At 41.5% G+C, this 26248-nt stretch overlaps 1 protein-coding gene across 2 annotated transcripts in view; it reads left to right on the top strand.

Annotated features, from left to right (window-relative positions):
- GSK3B (glycogen synthase kinase 3 beta) overlaps positions 1–26248 on the top strand; it is a 161514-nt gene that overhangs the window by 112569 nt on the left and 22697 nt on the right. For both annotated transcript variants that reach the window (XM_074808871.1, XM_074808882.1), the window contains exons 7-8: positions 3537–3634; positions 14983–15078. In XM_074808871.1, the coding sequence (XP_074664972.1) occupies positions 3537–3634; positions 14983–15078 (194 nt within the window). The remainder of the gene's footprint in view (positions 1–3536; positions 3635–14982; positions 15079–26248) is intronic.

Raw genomic sequence — 26248 nt, 5'->3', positions numbered from 1 at the left:
CAAGCTTACTCTGAAAGATTGTTGTCCTGTAATAGTTAGCTGTGACTGCTAAAAGGGTCTGGGAAGCAGCAATCAAAAACTAGTATTAACTACCCTGTGGTTTCTCAAGTAACATGTCTTTAAATACAGCATTTAGTACATTGTTTACTTCAGGCTTGAGAAATGTTACATCCAAATTCGGAAGATAAATTTTAAAATGCCAGATTCAAAGGGGGAAGAAATAAGGCCAATGGTCCCAGAGCCAAATTTTAGTCCTGTTAAGGTTGATGGCATAAATTTCATCAAGTTTCAGCAGAGCTGAAATTTCCCAGTTTCTGCCATATTGTACATTGCTCACCAGACTTGTATAAACACCTATGTAAATGGTGTTTTGTTGCTGTCCCCGCTTGGAGCTGGTGAAATTAGCCTCTGCTCTCTGGCTTTCATCAAGGATGCTTCAAGGGTTTGTTCACTTCCTTGCCCAGGGAATATTGCCCAAGTCCTAATTTGAAAGTCAGTGAAATTACACTCCTGGGAAAAAAGTTGGTGATTTTGGAATGCCTATAGCTTATTTCTGTGTGTGTTTAAAGTGTTAGCAAGAAAAATCAAGGAAAATTAAATAGACTTTTAACAAGGCATTAAATCACCCGATTTGGAAGATTTTACTGTTTCTGATGGATTCGTTTTATGTTTGATGGATTAAACCCATCACGAATACAGCTGGTATTCCTCAGACTTCCCCAGCTCTTTCCTCATGACCTACATCCTTTCTTTTTCTCCTCTCTCCCCCTGCAATGCCCTCAGCTTTCTCATATACCCTCTGCTGCTTCTGCTCAGCCTTCTTGCTTGTGGAAGGACATGCACATCCTGAACTTGTTTGCAGCTGCAGTTTGGCAGGGTGGGGGCAAGCCCAGCATGTCCCACAGGGCCTGAGCCCTCCTCTCCTCAGCAGTCATGCTTTCCCCACTGTTTTTACAAAACTTCTGTAATGGATTCGAGACTTGTGCCTTTCAGCCTTGTCTGAAATTGGCTGGTGGAGCGCGAAGGCATTTAGGAAGACTGGGAAGGGATAAAACTGCACAAAGCCAACTTCATGGAGCAGCCAGACCAGAAGATTATTTAAAACAGTTTTAAAAAGTTACAGTCTAATTTGAAAAAAATCATGCTAGTGTAGTTTCAGAATTTTAAAAGGAAGTGAGTTGTAAATGCTGTCTTACTGTCATGTCAGCTTTGGGTTTTGTATATTCTGTCAAATACTTTTCCTTCCCATATATCGTTTCTTTTTTAGTGCAAAATAAGGATTGAAGTTGTAAATAATAATTATAGTTTTGGGGTACCACTTGTTCTGTATACTCAGTGTAAAGGACTCAGCTTTTTCAAAACCTTTTAAGGTGTCTTTAAATAGACTTCTAAGTTACAGTACCCTGCTTAATACATTTAATCTGTTTCTTCAATACTTCTGAAGAAATCTATGCTCTCTGTTGTACTGTTGTGTAATTTCCTATAAACCTAGATTGCATGGGATGACATAAAAGTGTTTCTTTGCATCATCTTTTTGTGGTATGCGTTGGTCCAACAGCAGGAGCCGTCAGAGAGAGATGTTTAGCAGTCAGATGCAATTCAATGTTCTTTACATGATGCCTCCTTCATTTGTTGTCCAAAAGAGATCTTGGCACCTTGGTGGCCATATCAACTTTTATTAAATATGACTAAAAAAATCAAAAAGTGTAATCTGGTATGTTTGTTGAAATTCAAGCCTCAAACTTCCGTTTATTTCTGGTTGCTGTTTGTATTGTAAGTAGTTACTTTTTATGATAAACCCTGATGACGATGTTTGTACTAAGGCATTATGTAAAAATACATCCATTTGACTTAGAGGTGAATGATTTTTGAAAGCTACAGTAAATGAGCAGTGTTTTTTGTCTACCATATGTTCCAATTGAACTATATCTTTCTTGAGAAGAAGTAGTATTTTTGCATAGCCCCTCTCTCTTTCATTTAGAAATGGGGAAAGGAAAAGTCTGTTCTAACTCGCAGATTATTTTGTTATCAGTCTTGAATTCCTGAAAGTTTTTTTAATTATTTTTTGCATCAGTCTCTAGTGGTTGTGACAAAGTGATAATAGACTGTTTAGAGAACTGTCAGAGATGTTTTTCTCAGACCTTTAGCTGTAACTGACAGTGCTTCCTAATAGCATAGTTCAAATACACTGGGGGAAGGATCTCTGCCATAGCATGGGTTATCTGAGGTTGGAACAGGCCTGAGGAGGTAAATTCTCCAGGTTTTGAGTTGTGGTCATGCTACTGTGGAGGGCGGGGGGGGCTGTTGGGGGCAGGGGGAGGGGAAGGTTAGCTTGTAGAAGTACGTGAGAGTTCAAAGAAAGATGGGTGGAGGGGGATTGGTTTTGTTCTTTTCCCTTTTGGGACATTACAGTATTGTAGGCTTTATAAACCTTCCGTTATTGCTTATTCAAAGTTAGATTTTAGTATAAGGTTTCAGATGTACGTTGAACAAATGATGAGTTTCTAGAAAACCTTATAGTCAATGTAGTTTTTTTGAAGAAGCAGTTATCTCTGCATCTAGGTGCAATACTTCTACAGTGAGCAGCTTAAACTTCAGTGTTTGGTATGCAGTTATGGCAGATTCCCACAAACATCTGCTATTCAGTGTTTACTGCACTTGCTTCGTTAGATTTTTCATTTGAATTAACTATGTTTCGTAAAGAAAATGCTATGTTCTGTAGTACACTTAGATACATTCTTAGGTTGCTGTTGTAGTATTGTCTTATATGTAAGAGAAACATCTGTAATAGGTGATGAAAATTTTCTTCATGTGGAGGAGTAGCTGCTAGTGGCTACTTGTGGCATTTGGTATATGTATGAAAACTAGTTGATGACTGTTTCTATGGATGATAGATCTGACCTGATCTATGACTTGCAGTTCTGTTGTCCAGCCACGTTTGCAAATGGAATTGGGATTAAGATTAGGTCTTGATGTGACTGAGTTAAGAGAAGCTGTCTCCCAGATCCCTTAATCATCATGTACTGCAGGACACAAGTAATACTTACAGTACTGGTTTATCTGCTAGTGTATATGTGCTTTCAATATATGGATAAAAAATTGAGTCTATCCAACATTCAGACACAGTAAAAACATCAGGCGTTGTGGTGGATGATACCTATGCATAGCTCACGATTGATGTGATTTAAAAACCACACATGGTTTGGGGAAATCCTTAATTTTCAGATGGCAGATGTTCTCAGGTCTCTTCCCTACACGTGTAGGTTTTAATGTCAGTATATTAGGGCATTTAACATTATTTTCCAGTTCCTATTGTCTCATGGTTTGACTTCTAAGACTGTCCACCATTGCTTTATGCCAGGTATCTGTGTTTTCTAGATTAATGTTTAGGAGAGGAATGTGGGTTTTTTTATTTTTAGCTGTGATACATACACTCTCAAACATGACAAAGAATAAAGTAGCTGAAAATTGCTGGGTTTTATATAAATGGTCTAATACGTACCTTTTACTGACACCTTTTACTTTCCCCTTTTTAGATGTGTGGTCAGCAGGCTGTGTATTGGCTGAACTGTTACTAGGACAACCAATCTTTCCAGGTGACAGTGGTGTGGATCAGTTGGTGGAAATAATCAAGGTATGGAATTTTAAGTGTTGTTTCGACTGCTTTATTCCTTGGGAATCAGTGTGAAAACATGAATTGTTAGAAACTCATCAACGTACATGTTCTGTCACCATTGTACAGGATGTTGCATGTAAACGGTGTTTGAAAACACTTCTCATGCTTTTTGGAGAACTTGATGATCTTTTATTTGCCCCTCTTGCAGTCGTGCATAATGAAATACCTACTATCTTTCAATTATATAGGGTTTTTTCCCTCTTAAAGAGTTGCAGTTTCAGTGTGCTTGGAAATAGTGCTTACATACTGAGCCAATATTTATTAATGTGTGATTTTCATTCTTTAAGAATCTGGCTCTTTTTCCTTTGTTGCATGCAATTAGTACTTGGCTTTGAAAACAGTGCTATTAAATTTCCTTGTGCCAGATTCTTCACATATGTAGCCTCCTTCTCTTCTTCCCTTCCTTCCAGCTCTTTGAGGTGAAAGGTGAGAAAGGGCACTCCTTTTTGCAGATGGAGAATCAGGAAATGTAGGGCAAAGGTACCTTCCACCTGAAGAGTCTTGTTTTTCAAGTGAAAAAGACCTAACGTTGCAGAATACGTAACATTTTTATATCACTTATGTCCAAACACATCTTGATTGATTTCATTTGGTAAGCTGTGAATATTCTGTGATTCTCAAATTAGAGGCATGGAAGAATAATTCATAGCTTAAAGGATTGGTGTCTGACTTCCCAGCACCCTAGTCTCCCCCGCCTCCTCCAACTTCTGCAATGAAGGAAACAAGATTTCTGGAGAGAGCAGTATATTCCTCCTCTGAATCTGTACTATGCACTTAATAAGATGGGAGTATTACAGAGGCTAAGGTGTGTGCACACACCGTTTGGCTTTATTGATTCCATCACTGCAAGGGGACTGCATTGAGAGAATCTCCTCCTTGGTTTTGCCACTTAACTGCTACCTTGAAGCATGTATATTTTTGTGGCGTGCATGTGAAAACCCCCTCAAAACCAAACTCTGTGGGGGTGGAAGAGTAGAACTTCCTACTTGCATCTGTGCTCTTCGCTGGAAGAGCTGGTGGTGTCTTTGTCCCCGTCCTAACGCAGTGTATGGCACCAGCCAACGCCAAGTGGTTATCCTCATGCGTGGAGGACATGGGCTGGTGAGGCTCAGTGTTTCCGTGGCCTTCTCTGCGGTCTCAATGGACCTTTGTAGGCTCTCGCCAATGACTCCTCCAGCCTTTGACCACGTAAACCTAGCTGCTATTACAGTGGGTTTCTGTCTGTCCTGCTGGAAATCCTCCAGTCAGCAACGTTCCTCTGGAGGCTTCATGTCTTGCACCTACTTCTCCTATGACTTTCTTGTATTGCCTTTCTGCCCAGTGTATTTCAAGCTCGGCATATCCAAGTTGGGTCAGTTTACATAGGAAACACTAGTGGAAAATTAGAGTTACTGTCAGAAATAGGTCTGATGATGGCACAAGTGACAACTCTTTCCTTTTGGGAAGTGTCTTGGAGCGGTGCGCTGCTTTCTGCTACACTGCTTTTGTGAGATGTGAAGCGGTCTCTGTGAACACTTCAGATGGCCAGAGTTCCTGAGGAGTTTGTGCAATAACCTGTGGCATTTGCCTTCAGACGCCTTCAAAAAGTCCTGTTTGTTTCTTGATTGGTGTCTACAATCCTGAGAAACTGTATCGAACGAGTTTTTCATAAATACAGCTGTTTGTCACAATGACACTCCTGTAAGTCCTTCTGTGGCTCAATTAGAAATCTGAGAGTAGAGAGGCCTTATCAGCAAAACCATAGTGCTCTGCCTTACCATTGCTTTGATTTTCACAATGTGGAAATAAAATAATCAGGAAATAGATGTCCTCTCATTATTGACATGCTTGCCAAGCAGAGATTGTGGTCTGGTTCAAAGTTTGCTAGAAGCTGTTATCAGTTAGACATGCTGGAAGAAACTGTGAACTAATAATTTTATAGCACGTATGTGCTCCGATTGTGATGATTCTGCTTTCTTTGTGCTTAAGTTGTATTGAAGCAGAGGATTAATTTAACAAAATTGCTGATAGCCTATGTACCATCTGTGGCTTCTTTAAATGACGCTACCATGAGTGGTACAGTAACTTTTATTGACCAGTTCATAGCTGAATACATAGTACTAGCAAACTAATGTTACTTCTCATGACAGCCAAAGGAGCATCCAGTATAAAGGCTTGAACTTCAGTAAATTATAGCTTGAGAGAATTATTTTCACCTCTGCAGAAACAAATTTAAGTCATTTCTTTAAACGTGGCAAGGGGGAATACTGAATGATCAACAACACCTGTGTTGTGTTGGGGTTTTCTCATTTTCTGTTAGATATGTAGCCCCTATGCATAGAAATTAAGTGAAACAAATATAGGGATAATTCCATTTTATAGTAAGCTTGGTCTCTTTAATTAAAAAGTTACAGTACTGAGACAGTATGTTTTAGGAAAGTCTGAGAGAACAAATGCTGTAAATCTTGCAGTAGTAGTCACAAAAAAGGATGTTCATTGAATCGTTAAGGGAGTATGATGGAAAATGTGAGCCCGAATGGGTGGGTGCCATGAATATTTTTCTGCCTGTATATTTGTTACTGAGGCAGCATATATTCTCAAGGCAACACTGGAAGAGAGAATGAGTGCAAACTGCAGAAGTGAACTGTTTTTTGATGCCCTTGTCTACCAAATCTCGTGTTGTGAAGTTTTGTATAAACTATTAAGAAAAGCCTTGACAAAAGGCTCAGGTTGAGAATACAGAGAGAGTTATAATTGAGAACATTGCATTCAGAATCAACAGCCGTGAGAAATTGTCTAGGAAAGTGCATGAACTGGGCAATAAGGTGCTTCCCTTGTAATGCCATGCTCCCTGACAAGTATTTCTCATAGTGGGAGTAGAGGATGAACAGCATGTTTACCTCAAATTTCAAGTAATTTTTCCTCACCTTTTGAGAATGAGGAAAAAGTGGGAAGTGAGGTCCTCAATTTTCCATTCTGCCTGCAGTTGGCAGGGATCTGTCCCATCTACTACATATCCCTTAAAAGTGACCAACAATCAAATTGATTAGATTTGATTTTCAATTCTGCAAAGAAGTCATGAAACATTCGGCTCTTCTCCATTCCCAGCATGATGCTTAAATCCGAATGAAATTTGAAAGTTTAGCATAAAAACTGCAACCTGTATTTATTTACTGAGCGAGCTTGGCTTCTGCAGCCTCAATACAGTTGAAGACATACACAGTTCTGCAGCAAACAAATTACCAGAAATATTAAGTCTTGGACACAACATGTAAAACATTAGATTGTACAAGATTTCATTTAGAATAGGATTCATTTAAAAAAATACTTTTGCAGATGGTGTCCACCTCTTCCATTTGTTGCCATGTAATACTACTGTTTAAAGCTTTCGTTGTAACACAGACTTATTTTAATGCTAGCTCCAATGAGAAGCAGAGCTGTGGGATCTGCTGGTTGCAGAACAGCAGTGAACTTTCTAGAAGGCTGAGGGTTGGGACCTGGGAGCTGCTGTTTGATTATCTTAGAGTCATGCTTTTCAGATAGCTTCTTTGGAACTGTATGTCTGAAACTTAGGGACAGAGAAAATGGAGTATTTTAAACTCCAAAAAAGGGCTATAGTAAAAGAAATTTATCCACACATTTGGAAATGCATATGACTTTCATCCTTTACATTTACTTGATTCCACTGCAAGAGAGGGCAGTTTAGAAACTTTTCTGCTGGTTCACATCAATTCAGGATGACCAAGTCACAGTCACTCTTGTAGCATTTTTTGAGCCAAAATAAATTTTTCAGTTGTGTCTTCAGTTGCTTACTCAGCTTTGATTATTCAGAGTTCCTTTTACAACACAGCAATTGGATGCTACATCTGGGTATGAAGATTTTGCATTAGGCTGGAGAATGACTTAAAAATGCTATCACATTAAACTAGTCCTCCCTTCTCGTGCAGTTCTTAATGACATCCCCTCAGTAGCTGTGTTCATGAAGATAGAACGTTGGTGATATGTCATTTGGCATGGTTTGTCCTTCCTACACACTGTATGCCCAACACCCTCCGTCCCTTGCTGCATCCGAAGCATTTTTGGCTGTTGTCAGATTTTGAGTCACTTTCAGCAGCCTTCACATAGTTTCATTTCAAGCAGTCTTGCAAGATCTTCTCCATCCAGTTGCACCTCGAGTTTCTCCAGGCCTGTAGCAAACTGCCTCAAAAAACTGTGCTCCTCTAGAACCACAGCATCACGTTTGTGAGAATTAAAACATGGTCCCCTTCTTTTTAGGTTCTTTTTCGCTTGTGCCTATTTCTTTAAAGACAGTCTTTCCAGATGTTCTCAAGCTGGCAGGGAAAGAGATCTTTGACCACTTACCCCTGACAGAATGATATTTGATATGGGGAAATACTGTCTTGGAGCTCCAGCTGAAGAAATAATTTAACCCAAGTACATTCTTCGTGAATACTTACACTATTACAGGAGAGAAATCATGTGCTGTGCTTTTTCCAAAGTTTGATGGTGACTCTTCCTCCTTATTTTTAGCTCTTGCTAGCTATTCCAAATGTTAGGTTATCGCATCGCTGGGAATATCTCAAGTTGGTAACCTGATACGTTCATTAAAATTCATGCCCCTACTGGCTTTCGAGTGACATCTCCTTCAGAAATGTGCTTAATTTCTGAAGCAGGAACAGTGGCAGTGTGGGTTTCATCAGTGGTTGCGTAAAGGAATTACGTATGAGTAAACGCTACACCTCGGAGCAGTCATATAGTCCTGTCCCTAATGGCAGGGTGAAAACTCCTCTGACTTTCAGCAGCCCAGGAGGGTTGCAGTTGCCATTTCTCTATTTAAAATGCACTGTGCAAGTGGGAGACCGCTGAGTACAGCTCAAAAGAAGGAGCTCTTAGACCACAAGAGCGATATTTTTTTTTTTTTTTTTTTTTTTGCGATGCGGTCAGGGCAGACTCCATTAACTCCCTGACCTTGTGCACACAGCTTGCAGTGCAGCAGCGGTGTCTGCAGAACTGCCGTGCCCCCTGTGAAAGTTTGGGAGGTTGGGGACGTTCCTGCTTCCCCAGCTCTACAGCACCCCAAAACCATCAAGGGAAAACTGTCTGGGTATCCCTCCCCAAACTAAAACATCTTCAACCACAGTTCCTGCAGACGGTGGTTACTCTTTATTCCCCTTGAAAAAAGGTAATCTTGGAAGTGTAATGATTTTGTTTCTAAGATAATTATATCTTCTGAAAGGTTCTGTTTAGTACCTTCCCTCTATTTCCTCAAAGTTAGAAAAAAATAATCATCTCTGTCAGAAGAATGAAGCAGCAATAATTATCTGAGCAGCCCTGGGACACGGGGAGGACAGCATCTGCCAATCTGCCTTGTGTTGTCTTTACCAGAAATACTTTTTCCATATGCTGCGATCTAGAGTATGAGATGCATCAACTAACTTGTGAAAACTGCAGGAAAGGGTGTGGGGTTTTTTTTTCTGTTTTGGGTGTTTTGATTCCTACTGGACTGTGTGATTATTTCTTGCACCAAAACTGGCATTTTATGGTAATTTAGGAGAAATAATAAAATTGTCTTCCTGTAGTTTTCTGGGTTAGAGGGAGCAAGGGGGAAAAAAAAATGTATTAAAAGACAAGCTCAATAGTATCAGGAATCCTATCCATGTGTAACTTTTTGGTCTCTGACAGTTTTACTGAGCCGAATGCTAAGTATAGACTGCAATTATAATATATGTCTCATGCTCAAATGTCAAGATACTATTTTGGGCTCAGTTTTTGAAATAAAATAAATTCAGTTGCAGTAGTTAATGGGGAGAGAGGAGCCGTCCCTTCCGGGAGAATAAGCGGTAGGAGAACGTGTTGTATTTTATTGGATGTGGTCTTGTGCTGAGGACCTGCCTGCATCTGACACGGGCTTTCACATGGGTCCTCTCTCCTCGCCCCTAAGGGAAGTCTCCCGGCACTTTTTTTCCCTGATGTGCCCCCCCCTGCCCCAATCATAACTTGGCTGTTCCTGTGCCTCACGTAATTCGTCACTTCCAGTGCTTGCAGGCAAACAGTACAAAAAAAAAAAAGTTGATGAACAATTGTATTCATGTCAGTGGTGACAATGGGTTTCTTCCCATTCCTGACGTATAGCTGCTCTCGCGTTTGTGAATAGAAGAAATCTCTATATTTAGTTGGCTTTTGTTTGACAAGAGAGTGTTTTTGAAAGAAAGTGTGTATAAAATGAGTAAGTTACTTTATTTTCTACCACAGACCTCTTTGAAATATTATTTCAAAGCTGACCTGTGTTTACTGCTTGAGATGCCTGCACCGTGAATTTTTTAAATAACTATCTGGCACACCTCTCAACTTTCTGAAGAGGTGCAGACATGTTTGCAGAAGTATTAATTATGCCATCTGGTAAGCCATACACACCAGACTTTCTGGACCATATTTCCTTGTACACTTGCGTGCGTTTTCCCAGGGAGGATCACTATACTGCTGTAACCATGGCTTTCTAGAGGTTTCTGATTTCAATAACCACCTTCTCCCCTCTCTAGTTCAGTCATTACCAGTCGGAGCTTCTGAACCCACGGTGTCCCTATGCTTTTACCTGATTTTTATATTTTGGCGAAGGTTTAGCAATAACAGTGGTTGTCGGAAAGGGCCTTTATTCCACTGGGTTTGTTGAGACCCTTGCAGTTTCCTCTTCCTCTGGTGTTGCAGGTTTGGTCATAAAGAAGTCAGTGCAGTTTTGCATGGTGAAGCCAGGTGTGAGCGGCAGCTGTCTTCTGTACTGGAGTGTAACTAAGGTGTCTTTTGGAGCTGAATATCATCCATCTTATTGTCCTATGAAAACTTGATTGCAAAAACATAAAAAGATCTTTGTGCTATTTGTAATTAAATTCAGGGTTTATTTCAGGTTCATAAATCTCCCCTTCTTGTTTGGTAAGGTTCACATTATTCGGAGCCTGTAGCTCTTCTTTTAATTGTTTGAGATACATACCATTACCCTGCCTCCATGAACCCTGTTGCTCAAATAAAAATTATTTGGGGAGCTTCATCTATTACAGATAAATGTCAAGGAAAAACTTCCCAGAAAATACTTGTGAAACCTGTTGTGATCAATTTTTGTCCTAAGAGAATAAGAGCAGTGCCTGTCTTCTCATTCTTTAGTTAATCTTAGTAGATAATGTTTCTTTATTTTTATTTAAGTAGTGATGATGACAGTCAGGGATGAAGAGCAAGACTAGTTGACCTGTTGTCTTCACTTTCAAGAAGATCCCTTGTAGTCACACTTAGACCCCTTTCATTCAAAAGTTTAGTCTTTATTCTAGACACAGCTGATTCCATCAGACAATTACATTTTTATTATTCTAGTACTTACTCTGATTTGGTTCTCTTTTTTTTTTTTTTTTTTTTTTTTTTTAAAAAAAAACACCAACTTTTTCTTTGACAATCTCGCTTTTTATAAGAGTGTTCCCAAGCAGTAGAATAGTATGTGCTACTGTGCGTGGACCTGAATAATTTAGTATTGGACCTTGTATTTCTTAAAAACTCTCTGACCTTTGCAAGATCAGGGGAGGTCTTATGAGTGTACAGAAATATCTGAAGGGAAGGTGCAGAGAAGAGGGAGCCAGACTCTTCTCTTTGGCATCCCATGACAGAACAAGAGGCAATGGGCACAAACTAAAACATGTGAAATTCAATCTGAAGACAAGTAAATGGCTTTTACTGTGACGGTGGTCAAACACTGGAACGTGTTGCCCAGAGAGCTTGTGGAGCCTCCGTCCTTGGAGATACGGGGAAGCTATCTGGACATGGTCTTGGGCAACTGGTTCTTGCCCGCACTGCTTGTACAGGGGGGTTGGACCAGATGACCTCCAGAGGTCCCTCCCAACCTCAACCATTCTGTGAAACCTCTCCCCAAGGAACATCTGCTCCATAGTACTTTTGGTTGGTACAGCAAGAGCAGCTGTTTCATGGAGTAATTCTGCCAAACATGTGCAAAGTAATTTATGCTTCTCCTTTGCATTTCAAATGGAAAGAGCAGTCACATACATGACTTTTTTAAAAGAAGAGGTTTGCCCAATTTTTGCAATAGCTTAAATGATTGCTGTTACTCACCAAGGTTACTTGAGTGTATTCCTAAGTACTGAAAACTCAGTGTGAATCAGTGAGGTACAATTTCAAAATCACGTAACAAACTGCATTGGGGGGTGGGGAGAGGTCCACTACAGGACCTCTTCCAGATACGTCAAGTACCAGTACAATTTTACAGTTTATCACTTTATTCATTCCACACTCTTCTTCTGGATTGTGATTTGAATTTGACACAGTCTTTAAAACTTCCATTCTTCTTCCTATCTACTTTCCTTTCCTCTTAGTTTTTTGTTGGGGTTTGGTTTGGTTTGGGTTTTTGCTTTGATCTGGCTTCACTACAAATTGAAAGCACAATCTGACTTTACAGTCTAGAGAGAACAAAGTAAATACAGTGAGTGGCTAATATAAGTCACTTTTCCTTTTGTACAGTTATTTTGTGTGTCAAAGGCTGCTATGTAACTGAAAGGTCAGGCAATCCTTTCTTTCAGCTAGCATGATCCCTCTTCAGTACCTTCTTTTCCAAGCATTCATGAGACCTTAAGCGCTGTTGCTTAGATGCCTGTGCTTGAGCTTAGGAGTTGCTCCCCCCCATCATCTGGAGTTACAGCTGTGTTTTTAGTGAAATGTATGAATAGACATTGTCCGTGGGCCCTTCTGTGAAATTGTCCTTGCCTACCTAATCTGAATTCTCTCTGATGCTATAGGCAGACTTTAAATAAAGATACTTGCACTGTGTAGGCTCCTGTTCGGAGCAGCCTTGGCAACTGAGCCAGTTTGCTGAATTTTGGCTATATATATTAAAAAAAAAAAAAAAAAAAATCTACTCTTTGCCTCTTCTTAGTAAGGCTATTAAAGGAATTTTTGAGGAGGAGGAGGGTAAAGAAGGTAAACATGCTTTTAAAAAAGACCTGTTTATACTAGGGAGGCCTGAAAACTTAGCCTTTAGAAATGGTGGGAGAGCAATACATGTTATGCATAATTTTTCAGGAAGTTAAATTAACTAATCAACAAAACTTCCAAGGTTTTGAAAATGGCTTTTATCCTGAATTGGGATGAAAATAATATTTGCAGGTGTGAAATCCCCTCACCTTTTAGAACTGGAAAGCTTTGAGAGCAGCACCGTCCTGGTGGGACTGGCAGCTGGGTGGCCGGTGCTCTGGGGGAAACCAGACAGAAAACCTGCAGGGAAAGGTCACGTTTTCCTGTAAACTCTTTTTTCCTTTGAATGTTGAGCAAAATGTACAAAATCCTGCAAACACCCTTTTTTTCTACCACCTGAGCAAAACCAGCGTTTTCAGACGTGCACATAAAAATCTTCTCTCAGCTCTGAAGGTAACCCTTGGCTTTTAGAGTAGGTGGGATTTAAATCCTGGTTAGCGATGGGAAGGTAGGAGTTATGTGATCATTCATTTTGTACAACTTGTCAGTTAAATCTGTTATCCAAGAAGCAACTGTCTGAACAAGTTGCAGGGTTTATTTCCTCTGCTGCTGCTGTTTATTTAAAAGGTTGCTTTGTGGGTAGCTATTTTAGTTTGTGTTGCACACAGCTCATATTTTAAATAATAAAGAGATACCAAGTTCCTTTCATACTACCCGATAATAGTTTCTCTGTTGCACAAATTAATTAAACAGCAGTTAACTTGCTCTGTTACCCCTTTACCTGACTCTGTAAGAGTGCGTTTGTGTAATTTCCACTCTGCTAACAAAATGAAAATGTTCACAGATACCAGAATATGTAACCAAATACTTCTTTATCAAGCAGTAAGGTAGACTGCTAACGTCATGTTGTAGATCATTTGTTTCCTGATGGTGACAGTGCAGTCTGAGATGAGGTGATAACATAATGCTAATCTGTATGGCGAGAATAGTGTGGCTACAGGGCTCCTATAGGAAGATGAACCTGAGCTCAGCATAGAGGAGCAACTCCTCTGCCCTCTCCACTTCTCTCTGCAGAACTAAAGTACACCCAGAAAATGGGATTCCTTGAACATGCTTTGCAGTTTTTATATGTAGGTAGAAGGCAATGGCTCCCTTGTGCTTGGTGCTAACTGAACAGAAAGCACTAATATCGTATTGTCCGGCTTATTCCCTGAAAGGATTTCCCAAATCCTTTCAAAATCTATCCACCCCTACAAAAAGATGTGCGATTATGTGTTATTTCTCGTACAACTACTTATTTGCATGTATAAATAACATTGTGCAGATTCTGGGAATGAGGAATATAAATTTGTAAAAGTGAACCAGGAGTGGTATTTATTTTAGATGCTTCCAGGTTAGGTTTAAATTATCTTCCATGTGGAAATACTGGGGTATACCACCAAAACCCACACAGTTTGGCGTGGGGGTGCAGAACCTGTCTGGCTCCCCTCAGCAGTTTCTGGCTGATCTTTGAAGCTCATCACAGGGATGCTGTTCATGACTTGTAAAACACGGTCTGTGCTACTGGTCTGATCCTTGATCAGCCATATGCAGTGAGCTGCAATCCCCAGATGTGTTCAGCAGTACTGGTTTATAACAGTCTAATTAGACTGAACTCTCTTTCCCATCGAAATAACGCTAACTTTGAGAAAGATGCTTGAATTTTGTGAAAATCTGTAGAAGATAATTAAATTTTGGACGCTGGGCTTGAAGCATGAACTGAATTGCCAGCAAGAGACTACTGAGGTTGGACCAAGGGCCACAAAGATGATGGACTAGAGGATCTGTCACATGAGGGGTGGTTGCAAGAGCTGGGACTTGTTCAGCCTGAGGCAGAGAAGGCTTGGGGGAGTCTCATCAATGGGCATAAATACCCAGTGGAGGGGAATGAAGAAGCAGCAGCCAGGTTCTTCTCAGTGGTACCCACTGACTGGATAAGAGGCAGCGGCACAAAGTAAAATACATGATACTTCATTTGAATGCAAGAAAACGCTTTTTTTACTGTGAGGGTGGATAAAAACTGGAGCAGGTTGTAAAGTCTCCGTCTGTGGAGATGCTAAAAATCTAGTCTTGGGCAACCTGCCTCCAGCTGACCCTGCTTGAGCAGGGGGGTTGGATCAGAAGCTCCCAGGAAAGGGAGGTCCCTTTCAGCTGAAATGATTCTGCAAAAGTTTTGTAGGTTTGTTCTCAGCACTGTGTTAACTTACTCTTTACACAGATTGACTTCAGTTGTCTCAATACGTGATAGGTTATACTGCACTCTTCACAACCATATGAATACAAAGCATATCTAAACAATTTGCCTTTTTTTCCTCTCTCATTTCTAGGTTCTGGGAACGCCTACAAGGGAGCAAATTAGAGAAATGAATCCAAACTATACTGAATTCAAATTCCCTCAGATTAAGGCACATCCATGGACTAAGGTGAGTCTATATGAACAGAATAATAAAGACATGTGGGCTGAAAGTAAAAATTCAAGGAGTTCAGTTTGTTCAGTGCCTTGGTGTCTTTCAGTCTAAACTGGGTGCCTTTAACTAAGCTGGGACCTGGTAACTTTTGATGTAGATAAGGAGAAGGTGGTATACTGTAATATACACTGTAGTATCTATTGGTCTGGGGGTTTTGAGGCTGCCTACAGCTGGACTTGTATTTTTTAACAATGGTGTGTGTGTTTAGAAGACTGCAATATATATAAATCCTGTCATGCTATAAACTGATAAACATAAAAGTCACCTACAAATGGGAAAGTGTTCCAGTGATACCTATGACACTTTTGTAATGCTGTTACATAATGTGATGAGGGCTGACAGTCACTTTCTTAACTGGCTCTCTCACAGAGGCTATTATATTTGTACTCCTATAGGTGTGCTGTTGAGGGGGGGTGTTTTTTCTTGGAGTTAATTCTTAAGACTTCTTGTTATCTAGCTTTCACAACGAGACACTATTGCAGTACATGCAGACAATACTATAACCTCCATGATCAAAGAGGAAGCTGCTAGCATTGAAACAAATACATTGCCACATGATTAAGCTGTTTTCCACATATCAAGGAATGATGAGTATTTGACTTGGGACAGGGTAACAATCAGTTAATTAGCCTCTTGGGTGTGGAATAAGTTAAATATTGAGTCTTAAGCAATTGAAGCCTAGGTAGTTAACACTTTTTGTTGCTTGAGAAATGTCTGCTACAGTTGCAATATATTCTCATCATATCTTAATGGCTCAGGTTTCCTTCTGCTAAGAAAGTAATGCGTATGTGTGGAAGGGTTGCATTCCTAGCTGAGCACGTGTCCAGGTCCGTCTTTTTTGGACCAAATGCTCTGTGGTGGTAGAAACTCTGGATAAACTAATTAGAGCTGATTGATAGCAGGCCATGTACCTGATAGGTACGTGCTAGGCCAGATACTGTGAGTCACTATTTTTGTGATAGATTCTCCAATGAGTTACGCACCACTTTAATTCTCATTTTCCCCACTAATCCCTGGTTTGCATTTTCATATCCGAGTTTCTTTCTGTGTGTTAGTTAAGCGATGTATAATAGTATGAGAGGTTAGTAAATCCAGCGAGGCTTTTTAATACCTTATGTTAACAGGGGAAAAAATTAGGGCAAATGAAATCGCTGGGAGTGGTCTCTTCAGGTTTGAATTGCATCATGGTAAAAGTCACAAGAGTAAGTCCAAAAGCCTTATAGCATTGAATATTAGGGTCATATCTGAATTCCTGCAGTGAGGGTGTTTGGATTAGGGGGGGTTAAATTAATATGCAGTGAAGTAGAAGTGCAGAGATGTACTGTAGGACACAGTTAAGCATCTAAGCTAGCTATGCAACTCATCTTCTGCCTGGGAATCATCTGTATGCACTTGATAGTCTGTTAGACCAGAACAAAGATCTTCTGGCAAATGGAAGCTTCAAGAAAAAAAACCCGAGACTTCCTTCTATTTGTATGAATGGGTTTTTGGTCTTTCTAAAGGATCACAAGTGAAACTAAGTCAGTTACAAAGAACTGAGAGGAGCTTGTCAGAAGATCAAATCTGCATTCTCTATTAGGGCACAGTTAGTTTTGGAGAGCTGTGTTTGCAACATAGCTTCCCATTCTGAAGTCATTCTGCACACAACTCTTCCTGATATTGGCTGAGTGTAGAGTAGCATTTAAACCAGTTTATTACAATTGGGTTACATGATACTTCATTTATAAGATCTGTACTCTTCTTCTTATACAAAGGCTAAATTGTCAAAATCCAGCATGGTGTTGGTAATGATGTTCATCCTCTCAATGTATTACTTCTAAAGATCCTTTCCTCTCAACATTTTGAGCATGTTGAGCCATGAAAGGTTTAAGTGGTAGTGTTATGTAGAATTGGTCTTCCTTACCCAGCTGTGTTGGTATAACATCTGATGGCACGGCAGGGGGCATGTGCATCCTCTTGGAGCATCCATATCTTAGAACTGAAAAGCGTGGGAAAAAAACCCTTCTGAACTCTGGCTGTCTAACAAGCAGAAAAGGAATGGCTGAAGATGTGAAAGTGCAAGTGTGTTTTTGTAATAACTATGTATGTAACTAGAGTGCTACAGGTAGTTGCCAGCAGGACTTGAACTTCAAGTTTTAGCCTCAAAAGCACAAACCTTTGCCATCTAAGCTAAAGAATTACTGAAGATTACAATAGTTAGACGGTTGTTATTTTTGTAGTTACAACCAGCAGACAGAAGTTAAGGGGTTTTTGTGTGGAAGGACAGCTAGTTTTCAGCATATTTGAGAGCGATTTACTGAGAATATAGTCATTCCCTGCTATAAGCTCTTTGACACAAGGGCATTCTCCTTATTGCTTTGTGGTGTTTAATACAACATGGGTGTTTTTCAAACGTTTTGTAGGTCCTACTTGGAGTTAATTTCATGCAGTGGAGATGCCCAGTGAAGGTGCATGTTCAGTTACTGTCTAGATGTTTAACCTCTTCTATGCAGTCTGGAACTGGCTGCATCCAGGCTGATAATCTATACAAATCTAAGGTCCATGGTACGCTTTTGTTTTCAAGGAACTTGATCCTCAAGTCTGTGTAGATGGCAGTTAAGAATTTTCTTTGGAAGCTGTAGTACTGAGAGGTTGCAACTGAAATTCAGTGGTGTGGACTTCTGTCAGATTGTCCTGGTTTCTGGTCTGCTCTCTGGGTATTTCTGGCAGTCATAGATACATTATTTTCCTGCTCAGTATCACTGAGGTGATGTAATCTACATTTGCTGTTACCTACTAGGTGAAGAATAGTGGCTGGTGCTGCAGCAGAATGAAATAGGTTCTGGGTTTTTTAAACAACCGGAGAAACTCTTTGAGACTGAATAACGATGAGTCCATGAAGGAATATTATTTCTCAGATTCGTGCAGTTTCAGGCTTAGATTGGAATTTTCAATAGAAGTCTTACAGCATTTTGAAGTCTGCCTTCATAGGTGCATCTTAGACTTTTCAGTAGAAATGGATTGGTGTTATCAGAGTACAGTACTGATACTCAATGTGATGTAGTGATATGAAGAAAGAGATCTCAGAATCACAGAATCATCTAGGTTGGAAAGGACCTTGAAGATCATCTAGTGCAACCGTTAACCTAGAACTGACAGTTCCCAACTACACCATATCCCTAAGTGCTATGTCGACCCAACTCTTAAACACCTCCAGGGATGGGGACTCCACCACCTCCATGGGCAGCCCATTCCAACGCCCAACAACCCCTTCTGAAAATAAATGCTTCCTAATATCTAGTCTAAACCTTCCCTGGCGCAACTTGAGGCCATTCCCTCTTGTCCTGTCACTTGTTCCTTGGTTCAAGAGACTCATCCCCCCTCTCTGCACCCTCCTTTCAGGGAGTTGTAGAGGGCCATGAGGTCTCCCCTCAGCCTCCTCTTCTCCAGACTAAACCCCCCCAGTTCCCTCAGCCGCTCCCCATCAGACCTGTGCTCCAGACCCTGCACCAGCTTCTTTGCCCTTCTCTGGACACGCTCGAGTCATTCAATGGCCTTTTTGTAGTGAGGGGCCCAAAACTGAACCCAGTCATCGAGGTGCAGCCTCACCAGTGCCGAGTCCAGGGGTAAGATCCCTTCCCTGTCCCTGCTGGCCACGCTGTTGCTGATACAAGCCAGGATGCCATTGGCCTTCTTGGCCACCTAGGCACACTGCTGGCTCCCTCTCTGGGGGAGGGACCCCCCAGGTCCCTCTCTTACTGGCAGCTCTCCAGCCACTCCTCCCCAAGCCTGTAGCACTGCTGGGGGTTGTTGTGGCCCAAGTGCAGCACCCGGCATTTGGCCTTATTGAAACTCCTCCAGTTGGCCTCAGCCCATCGCTCCAGCCTGTCCAGGTCTCTCTGCAGAGCCTCCCTACCCTCGAGCAGATCAACACTCCCACCCAACTTGGTGTCATCTGCAAACTTACTGAGGGTGCACTCGATCCCCTCGTCTAGATCATCAGTAAAGATGTTAAACAGGAGTGGCCCCAAAACCGAGCCCTGGGGGACACCACTCGTGACCGGCCGCCAACTGGATTTAATTCCGTTCACCACAACTCTTTGGGCCCGGCCATCCAGCCAGTTTTTTACCCAGCAAAGCGTGTGCCCATCCAAGCAACGAGCAGCCAGTTTTGCCAGGAGAATGCTGTGGGAAATGGTGTCAAAGGCCTTACTGAAGTCAAGGTAGACAACATCCACAGCCTTTCCCTCATCCAATAAGCAGGTCACCCTGTTGTAGAAGGAGATCAGGTTTGTCAAGCAGGACCTGCCTTTCATAAACCCATGCTGACTGGGCCTGATCCTCCGGTTGTCCCGCATGTGTTGTGTGATGGTACTCAGGATGAGCTGCTCCATCAGCTTCCTGGGCACTGAAGTCAAGCTGACAGGCCTGTAATTTCCCAGATCATCCTTCCAACCCTTCTTATAGATGGGCATCACATTGACCAATTTCCAATCTGTCAGGACCTCCCCGGTCAGCCAGGACTGCTGGTAAATGATGGAAATCGGCTTGGCGAGCACCAGCCAGCTTCTTCAGCACCCTCAGGTATATCCCATCTGGTCCCATAGACTTGTGTCTTAATCTCTAATTAACAAGGGTATTTCTTCATAGATTAGGAGAGAAGTCAAGCTAACACTCTAAAAAATACTTTTCTGTGCTGCAGCAGTAACGCAAGTTTATAGTGCACACTGTTCTCTGACTGGTTTTTCGATCTGTTGACAGTTTGAGATTGAATTACTTTTGTAATTCAAGAGCTGGAATCTCTTATTATAAAACGTACGGAGGCGTCTCTCACTTCTCTCCAATATAGTTCTGCGTTGCCCAAGCACGTGTGTGTTTTTATACCAGTTACGTGCATGATGGAGATGATGATGGGAGTTCAGTGTGTCCCTGGCCAGCAAAAGGAAAGAGAATCTGAATTTTCCAGGAATCTTTCAAACAGTTCTTCCAAAACAGGACTTATCTCTTCTTCTCTGGCACCCCACCCCCACAACCCCAGCCCCAAAAGGAGGAATCTGGGACATTTTGGTTCTTTTGCAAGGGGGTCCTCTTCGTAATACTGGAGTGTTTAATTTAGTAATGCAGCTGTTCTTTTCATCCAGACCTCCCTTTGTTTTCACTTAGTATAGAACATACTGTATTCATGGAGGTGCATCCTACTGCTTGTCTGCCTTGGTCGGCAAGTGAGTAGCATTAAGTTACAAGAGAAGGAAGTTTTTGCAGGGGTGGGAATATCTTTTGACTGACTGATACAGTTGGAAAAAAATGGGTAGGCTTTTAGACACACAGTCATGTCTTCAGGTTTATCTTAGGTCAGAAAACCTGTCGATTTTTTTCCAACTGTATCAGTTCATCAAATAAAAGTTGCTACCCTTTCTGGAGGTTTTGTTGCTGTTGTTTTTCCTAGGTCAGAACTTTCCTTCTGTGTCTTTCAGCCACCTCAATTCCTTGAGCCTTCTTTCTTCTTGGAAGTGCAGTCTGATCTCTGCTACTAATCTTTATACTTGTTTCTCTTCTTCTGACTAAGCTTCATCTATACTTTATAACTGTGTGACTAGAAAGCCAAGAAGAAAATCAGAGATCAAGTGCAAGACTGTACATCACAGGGCTGTTGAAGTTCAGCTTTGGCAATTGGCTTTCTCTGAAGCTTTCGACCCTTTGGGAGGGGGACAGGGACAGTGGGGTAACTGAGGAGAGGTCTAAACACATGCTTCATAAGCTTGCGTTAGATAGGCGTTGCTTACTGTGGCCCCATTACAGCTGGCCTTTATCCTAGCATTACTCAGATGCTACCTTCAGATCTTAAATCCTTTGGGTTATGAAAAACAAAGACAGTGCTGTGATTATTTCCAGAAATATGAAAAATGTCTGTCTGTGATGACATGCCTTTCCCCTTGCATCCAGCTAGTAAAGGATCTCATTTGAGTAAAACTGTAGTAAATTTAGTATAATTATGTAGTTTAGGCCTCTTCTGCATGGGGGAGATGACTCATTTGGATTTTTTTCCCCACCCAAGGAGACTTCCACGTGTTTGCTGGTAATGGCAGTATAATGAACTGACTTATCTACTGAGCTACAAGCGTGCCCGTGGTTCATGATGGCATAACAACACAACAGGTTATATCAGCAAAGGCTGTTTTCTTTAGTCAAATCATAACCTCTGCCTTGTCTCCATTGTATAGATGTGGAAGCAGTTTCCACTGCAGGCAGCTTTTTAAAATAGACAGTGCGTCTCTTCAGGGCTGTAGTTTAGTGGCCTTTGTCTCTCCTGTTCTGAAAATATGTGCAAGATTGTTTACACATGCAAGCACTTCCTTAATATGCAGTTGGTGAGATACGTTTGAGTGTACTCAAAAGAACGGCTTTGTTCACCATCCCCACATTTATAGCTAGCTGGTGTCTGAATCATAATTTCCAAGTCAGTGTTGAGATGGAAAAAGACAGGAGTCATTTGTCTAACAGTGGAAGAGAGAGAGAGAGAAAAACTGTCATGTCTAGATTGGTTTTGAGTATCTTTGCCCTTCTGCAGTGCACTCTTGTGGGTGACTACACAAGGATATCTCTCTGCAGCACTTTGCCATCACAATAAAATTGCAGCAGATTAGGGCAAAGTCCCTCCCAAATTCATAAGCGCATCCTTTTTTTTTTTTTCTTTTTTCGTTATTTATACTGTTCAGAGTGCTCTTCTGTCTGTGTCTTCGAGCCAAATTTTTATAGCAAAGGAAAACAGTGTCTAAGATGAAACTTCAGGCTGTAGCTCAACCCTTCTGGCACTTTTCCAAAGCAGTTGGCCACTCGTGGCTGCAGCTGAAGCTGTGCAGATCCACAGTTGGTTGTATTATAGAGTAGCTTTGGATATTGACTTTAGGATACGTATTTCTATTTTATGCAATAATTTCTCCTAATATTATAAAATACTTGGCAAATACTTTCATCTGAGTATCCTCTGTGTGTGTGTATATTCTTTGTATACGTTTTACCATACTAATCGCTTTACCTTGAACGTTGAATTTTTCTGTGCTTGTAGCAGGCAGCCCTGTCGTCTTCCCCACTCTGGGACTGGGACGTAGAGAGTCCGGTCTTTCTCATGAGCATGTTTTTCCACCCTCCTGAATCAGTTTCATGTCTTCATCCTGTCCCACTCCTGCTCTCCTGGTTCTTGTCTGGTTTTTAAGCAGATTGTTTTGCTTGTAATGCTTCCAAAGTGACTGCTCATACTGTAGATTAGAAGAAGAATACCAAACAGTAAAATGGATAGACAGCTTGTTTTGTCACTTCTAATTATAACTGATGACAAAAGAAAGTGAAAACTCTTTTGTCAGAAATCTTGTAAGTGGACTTGCATTTGAATTAAAGCTGAAAATGCAAACTCTTCTTGCTGAGATAAGGGTCTGGTCTTTTGTAGAGCCACAAAGTTACAGTGGAGATGAGATGGTTCTTTGGGTGCAGTTTCATAATTGGCATAAATTCAACATGGAGCAGGGTCGGTTCTCCACCTCCCACCTGCATGTTCCTGATGCCTCCCTTCTGCATTATTGTTTGTATAGTAGCAGAAACCTCTTGAATAACACAAAAGTTCAGGATTTGGATTACCTTTCTTACCTGACTGACCATTCAGCCCTGACTGCAAGTGTTGGGACAAGGGAACAGGGGCAGACCTGCGTGGCCAGGAGAAGGGCAGAACTGTCTTTCCCAGTGTGAACTGGAGGCGATTTGTGCCTGTTGTGAAACTGTGCCCTGACCTCTTTTTGAAGAGTACAGTTCTGTTTTTCACTTGGTGCGTAATGACTTTCCAAGCAATGAGTGAAAACAGCTCCGCTGGAGACTAACTTAAAAGAAAAAGAAAAAAGAAAAAAACAACCAAGTTTTTCTGGCTCCTTCTGTAGGAACAATGATTTTTGACAGTGTAAATCTCTTATCTCCATCTAAAGCATGAGAAAAGAAGCCACGTTTGTTGGGTGGTAAATTACCCTGCCTCTGCCCAATTTGTATGCAGTAAAGAAAATGCTGCTTAACAATAAGTGAGCAAGCACTAATGTAACATTAAGACATGATTTGCATCAGTGCAACTATGGAAATCAAATGTTAAGTTTAACATGTCTTCTGCAACGTACCATCTGTTTAGCCGTCCCATTGCAACACACCTGTCTAGGCTGTTCATAGCGGCTGTCCCGTCGAGGCTGAGAGTGCTTACAGAGGTATATTTTTGGGGGTCCTCTCTGAGAAGAAGGGGAGCTGTTTTGTTCTGCTGAGTTTTGTTGTTTTCCTTTAGAGCTCGATAGAAGCAGAGCACATGCACTGGGTAATAAACGCTAGCTCATTCTGTCTCCGCCGGGTCCTCAATGGAAGGGGCCCAGTAACAAGTGTGTGGTCTCAACAAGAAGTAGCGTTGGAGACAGGTTCCTGGTCCTGTTCCCAGTTCTGTGTTGGCTCATTTGTAAGCCACTTAACCCTCCTGCCTTTATTTCATTTTCCCCTGTCTGTGTAAGTGCCATCTGACAGGGATTCTTGACTAATAAGGCATTCACTATTTCTGAGTTGTTTTTTAGAAAAAACATAGGGGAATTTAATCAGAGAAGGAAGTTGAGGGGCTTACATATATTTTGAAACAACTCCCAACACCAGTGGCTCTTTCATGGACTTTTTTTAACCTTCATTTGTATCACGTGAGTTTTATGCACTTCAAAATAGCCAAATGGCGTATTTCAGAAATCCCGTTCTGAAACTCTTGGGCCCTTGGAACGAGACCAGTCCCAAGGGCAGAGTTTCAGCTGCAGCTTTGGGTTTATTTCTGTCAGGTAGAGCTCAGTGCATATATTGCTGTCTTGTGTGTGTCTCTTCCCTCTCCTTTTGTGTTTATGAACGTGTCATGTTTATCATAAGCCTTACTACGTTAAACTTGCATGATCGAAATACCGCTTCATGTCAGAAAGTTGTGGTAATCGTATTGTGTGATTGCATTTTTAAAAAGTTGATTTGAGGGTCGTGTCCTATGACTTTGCCTGTAAACAGTGTACAGGCTTTTGGTTGAAGGGAGGAGCTTTCTGTCTTACCTAATGTGCCATCAAAAATGTGCTTACAAACCGAAAGGAGATGTGCACAGACTGTCAGCCTGAATTGGTGGTGTGGGTGGCTCTTGGCAAAGCGTATGAGTCTCTGAAGCTGGTGAGGAAATTTTTAACTGTGGTGTCACAAACTTGATGCGTTAGCAACAGATGTCATTTTCATAAGCCTCTGCTCTCTTAGGGAGCACAGCATGCGAGCGGTATTCACAATCTGCATGCAAAACGCACAGTGGTTGATGGCATGAAGTCATGTCTTTTAATACACACTGGCTAGAAGAGCACCTTGGTGTAACATTGTGAAGCTTTGGCTTTGGGGCTTAATTAGACCAAGACGACGGAGCTCCGTGTTGTGCATGGAAAATCTGTTTTGAAGAATGTCGATGAACTGAAAGTCAGAGCAACCATTCTGTTAAAACAATACTTAGCTCTTGCCCCATGTGGTTTTATTTGAGAGCTGAATGCTGATGCGAGTGAAGTGAAACAGGAGAATCCTGTGCTTTCCATCCTTTTTCTTTCGTCTTTCCATGCGTGCAAAAAAATTAAATTCAGAAGGGGCATGAGCTCTGCTACACTGGTAGGAACTATTTCAAATTAGTAAGATAAAATGTGACCACTCTGCTAGTGTATAAAGACTTCATCTAAATTGAAGTCACTTGGGGACAAGAGCCACATAGTGCACGAGGGGCATTTAAGCCTAGCAGTCGCTTTTGAAATCTTGGGGAAGGTGGTAGTTCCGAAAAAAATGAAGGGGGAGTAACATAAAAAAATTCACATTGACAGCAGTGTGACTTAGGAGAGAGGAGTGTGTCTGGCCTTGCTGTCTAGCTCTTACGGTCTGCCAGTATTTGAGCATCACCAGCATGCCTGAACAAAGAAAGAACTTGCACTGGTCCCTCAGCTTTTTGGTGAGGTATAAATTTATTGGGATCTGAAGAGGCGGGGGGGGTGGGGGGGAAACAAAGGCACCAAAAGCTGTGGCTTTGGATGAGTCGGCATTTCCATTTGACATGATCATTCAGAGATTTTTGTAACTCATCCAAAAAAAAAAAAACAACCACCAACCAAACAAAAAACCAGCAACCTGGGTCTCAGCCTGAAATTCATTTGCTTTGCAGAAACAAGAGGTTTTGAGTTATGCAAGTGCAAATTTTCCTTGAAGAATGTTGTATGTAAAGCCTTTTTTTTGCATTTGTTTATCTCCAAAACAGGTTCATTTTTTAAAATGAAAACTTGAGCCTTCGGTCCCTCCTGTGGACAAATAGCCTTACACAAGGTCTTGTTTCATTTTAGAAAAATGAATTGCTGCGCCGGTGGGGTAGTATTTGATTGCTTTAAAAGTTCCTGTCAGTGTTTTATTTTTGTTTTTTGTTTGTGGACTTGCTGTGCCTTTTGCCCGGCCATATTTAGTCTGCATACTAAATGTTAGTCCGCCCAAACACTTTACTTTGTGCACTTAGCTTTTTTCCTTTTTTTTTCCTTTCTCCTTTTTTCTTTCTTTTTTATTTTTTTTTTTTTCTTTTGCTTTCACCCAGATGTATTTTAGACCGAGACAGACTTTGCTCCGATGGGCCGGATTTTAGTCCGTGCACTAAATTTTAGTCCGCAGACTAAAAATAATCCGCGGATTATTTACTAGATTGATTCCCTCACTGAGAACTACAGAGACCTTAAACTCCTGCTGAGCCGTACACGCGAGGGGCTTCACGGCTCACAGGTCCCACCGTCTGTCCATCCTCCCACCCCTTCCCGCCACGGAGCTCCGGCCCGGCATTGCCTTGGCGTCGGCGCCCCGTGGCACGGAAGTGCTGGCGTACCCATTGCCGCCGTGGGTGGCAGCCGCTCGTGTAGTTCTCGGTGGGCGAATTGGGCAGCTTTCCCGGTGGAACTGTGTTGAATGGGAAGAGCTAAAAGACCGCAGGGGGTTTTGCTTTTATTTCTTAGGGCGTTATTCAAAAGGGAGGTGGGAGGGGACAAATTGAGGGGAAAAAAATTTCTTAAGTAACGGGTGCGACGGGTATGAGGGAGAATAAACCCACAATAGA

This window comes from Strix aluco, chromosome 2 (genome assembly GCF_031877795.1).
Source record: "Strix aluco isolate bStrAlu1 chromosome 2, bStrAlu1.hap1, whole genome shotgun sequence".
In the NCBI taxonomy this organism is placed as follows: Eukaryota; Metazoa; Chordata; class Aves; order Strigiformes; family Strigidae; genus Strix; species Strix aluco.
The sequence above is the reverse complement of the archived record's forward strand: the minus strand, read 5'-3'. Positions and strand labels throughout refer to the sequence as shown.